Here is a 3,461-nt window from a genome sequence, read left to right as displayed (position 1 = left end):
TCCCTGCATCCACGCCAAGCACTGTCGAGGTCCGGAGAGGGTCCCTGGCACACCGGCCACCCCGCGTGCTGCTGCGGCAGGACACCGGCACGTTTTCAAGAGCAGAAATCAACTGCAAACAAGGCCAGAGCTGTGCGAGCCTGCAGAGAGCCTGTGCCCGAGGGACCCCCATCACCACGCAAGAGACAGGCCAGTTCTGCTCTGCCGCTGCAACTGGAACCAGTGCCAGGACTCATCCACTCACCCCACAGCCCCAGGCTGCTCTGGGGCCAGCCCCGCTGCAGCCCGCACCACCCCAGGCTGGCCTTCATGCTGCACAGTAACTAACCTCTGCGTGCAGCCACCGGGCCACTGGCCACCAGCTAACCACAAGCCAAGGCGGCAGCTGCGCCCCAGGGCCATGTCACAGAGGATCTGCCAGCATTTGGACACGCAGGGGCGTGCGTCGATGCTGTGGCCATGGAGCTGCTGTACCCCGGGTACACCCCAACATCTGAATAACTGCAAAACGCCAGAGCGTGGCACAAATCCATTGCCTTCTCTCCCTCTCTCCGGCCCGGCACACCCTCCACGGGGCCGGCAGCTGCGCAGATGCTTGTGCTTGCTCAGTGGCTGCAGGCCAGCAGCTCCCTGCCATCCCACGTGTTGTGGTTGGGCACTACGATGCTAGAACAGCTCAATAGTAACTCAGATCCATCCCCTGAAGGCCCAAACTTTACTGGCTACCCTTTGGTCAAGGGTAGTGACCCCCTTACTCTTGATATGCCAAACTACCTACAGCTCGCTCCCAAAATCTCAGCAAGAAGCCACGACAGGAGCGCAGAGGCAGAGGAAAACCCTTCACTAGTGCCACCTCTGCTCCCTGCAGCAGGGGGGTGGACAGCAGCCAGCTGCTGCCCAGGCTGCCCACCTTGTCGTGCTTCTCAAAGATCCGCTGCAGGAACTGGTAGCCCAAGTGGTTGAGCTCTGTGGAGCAGCCGGCGGGAACACGGAACCTGTTGGAAAAGACGCAAGTGAGTCTCCTCAAGCCCTGAACGAAGGGCAGCATGTAAGTGGGACTTTGGCCAACCCAGGTTTCACCTGGAGCACACAACTCCCCTCTCCTTCCCTGCTCAAGGCCAGCAGCTGTCTCCAGGCCTGGCTCTTCCCTGACATAGCCCCTTGTTCTGGGGAGCCGCCCTCGAGGGTGCACAGCGATCTCTCCTCAGCACATCTGTGCTGCCCAAGCAGCCAGGACACCCACATAGGCCTCGCTTTGCCTCCTGCCCAGGGCTTCAGCAGCCCACAGCACTGACCCTGGGGTGCTTCCCACCAGCAGGGGCCCTCTCCCCTCCCTGCATTGTCTGGGGAGGGGATGAGGCAGCTCACGATCCAAACCCTGCTGCTGCTGCCAGCTCACCACCCCCAGGGCAGCAGGGAGCAGAGGAGAGACGGCAGCTGTGGAAGCAGCCAGGAGGGCCACGCTGACAGCTCGCTGCTCCCAGAATGACAGAGCTGTTCTGCCTCAGCTCAGGCAGAGACAGAACAGCCTTCAAAAACCCTTCACTGACGTCAAGGAAAGTCAGGGACAGGCCTTCACTCCCCACCTACACGGGAGCCAGCAGCACAGTCAGCAGCTCCAAGGCCCGCTGTATTTATCGCCAACCCCACGCGCCTGCTCCTGCCCACTGGGGAAGGTGAGAAGCTAGGGGTGGGGATCCAGCCTGAGCTGAGGAGCGCCACAGACACCAGGGTGCAGAAAGGAGCCAGCAAAGGTGCTGGGGAGCCCGAGCTGAGCACTGTGGGGATGTCACAGCCTGCCCGCCCCACCCCACGGCAGGATACGCACTGCGGGTAGAGATAGTCATTCGTCAGCTCCAGCTCATCGTCGTACCCAAAGCGGCGAAGGATGGTCCAGGTGGTCTCGTGCCGGCCCCTCTGGATGAAGAGCGTGTTGAGGAAGAGGAAGCCTGCAGGAGACATCAGGCAGATCAGCCTGGGGGGCTGGTCAGACACAGTGGGGCCCGCCAAGCACTCAGCCTCAGGGATCCACTCCTCCAGACCACGCGCTTTCCCTGGGAAACGAGGCTGCTTGGACAGAGCTCCAGCAACCACAGCCGGCTCAGGGACTAACGAGGTTCAGACCGAGAGCCAAGAGGCTCAGCCCTAGGACAGGGCCCATAGGAACATGCTGGAGGACCTGGGTCCCTCCAGCCCTCACTGGGAAGGAGCGCAGAGCCCTTGTGCCGTTACCGTTCAGCGTCAGGCCGTTGTCCTGCACCCCATCTGTGGTGTTTTTCCACACCACCATCTTCACATCCTCCAGGGCCTGAGGGGCCAGAGGGTTTCCAAAGCAGGACTTCTACCTCCCGAGAGAAAGAAGGCCATCATTAACAAAGCACACAGACAGCACAACCCTTGTCTCACCAGCATCCCTCTCCCTTGGCAAAGACATGGTGTTTCTAGGAGAGAAAATCCACCCAGCTACAGGATTACCGCCTTAGACCCTGACCAAGCTCCTCTGCAGGCAGTGCCAGGAACAGGCAAGCCTTTCCGACAGGTATTGGGTGGAAAGGGGACCCCAGGGCTTTCCACGGGAACTCAGCTCCACAGCCAGCCCTACCTGGAAGTAGTTGAGTTCATCATCGCTCAGGATCTGGTTGTTATCCTGGTCCGAGAGGTTGAAAATCCGGGTCAGCGCTCGTGCACACGCAGGTTTCAGCTGCAAGAGACCAACCACAGTGACAAAACAAAGGGACCACCTTCCACCTGGCTCTTCCTCCTGAAAGCACACGCTCAGGGCGGTTCCCTTCCTGCACTGGCTGGGGCACGGTCCAGCTAGGCCAGTACCACCGCTGGGAGTCGGCAGCAGGACAACCCACGGAAAAGGTTTCTCCTGGGCCCTTCCCACCACGGTTAACACGCCCCCAGTCCTTGCAGATCTCTCCAGCCTGGGTATGCTCAGCCAAGCACAGGAGATGGGGGCGTTCCCCTTGTTCTGGGTGTCCTGGCCCAAACTCTGCACCCTCCCACCCAGGGACAAAAGCGCAGCACCAGAACTGAGCGCTGGGACGGGACAGAGACTTCTCCAGGGGCTGCCAGCTACACGGTTCCTACCTGCTTCTCCTCTGGGTCGTAGAGCGGGGCAGTGGGGTGCAGCACAGCTTTCTGGGCATAGTAGAAAAGCTCAGAGATGTTCTTCAGATTCTTGGCCGAGCACTGAGGATTCAAAGGAAAAGTCAGCCCTGAGAGCAGGGACAAGCAATGGGCTGGTGACAAGGGGCAGGAGAAGGCTGATAGGAGCTTCCTGAGCCAGACAAGTTGTGCAAAGCACAGAGCAATGTCTGTCCACCGCTAGGAAAAACCAAAAGAGAAACCTCCAGCTCATGCTCATGGCTTTGCTGTGCCCACTCCACAGCCCCAGAGCCAACACATAGCTCCAGCACCAGCTACAGCCAGCGAGACGGAGTGAGAAGACACTG

General features: G+C 60.2%; 1 protein-coding gene across 1 annotated transcript in view; it reads right to left on the bottom strand.

Moving 5' to 3' along the window:
• The window catches only part of RHOT2 (ras homolog family member T2), a 10,301-nt gene that overhangs the window by 3,734 nt on the left and 3,106 nt on the right, over positions 1–3,461 (bottom strand). The window contains exons 6-10 of the mRNA XM_010133936.1: positions 3,097–3,198; positions 2,603–2,701; positions 2,233–2,341; positions 1,829–1,949; positions 911–995 (exon numbers count right to left, since the gene is read on the bottom strand). Coding sequence (XP_010132238.1) covers positions 911–995; positions 1,829–1,949; positions 2,233–2,341; positions 2,603–2,701; positions 3,097–3,198 — 516 coding nt within the window. The remainder of the gene's footprint in view (positions 1–910; positions 996–1,828; positions 1,950–2,232; positions 2,342–2,602; positions 2,702–3,096; positions 3,199–3,461) is intronic.

Source organism: Buceros rhinoceros, unplaced genomic scaffold (genome assembly GCF_000710305.1).
Source record: "Buceros rhinoceros silvestris isolate BGI_N320 unplaced genomic scaffold, ASM71030v1 scaffold37653, whole genome shotgun sequence".
NCBI classification, from domain to species: domain Eukaryota; kingdom Metazoa; phylum Chordata; class Aves; order Bucerotiformes; family Bucerotidae; genus Buceros; species Buceros rhinoceros.
This window is presented reverse-complemented; position numbering and strand designations above follow the sequence as displayed.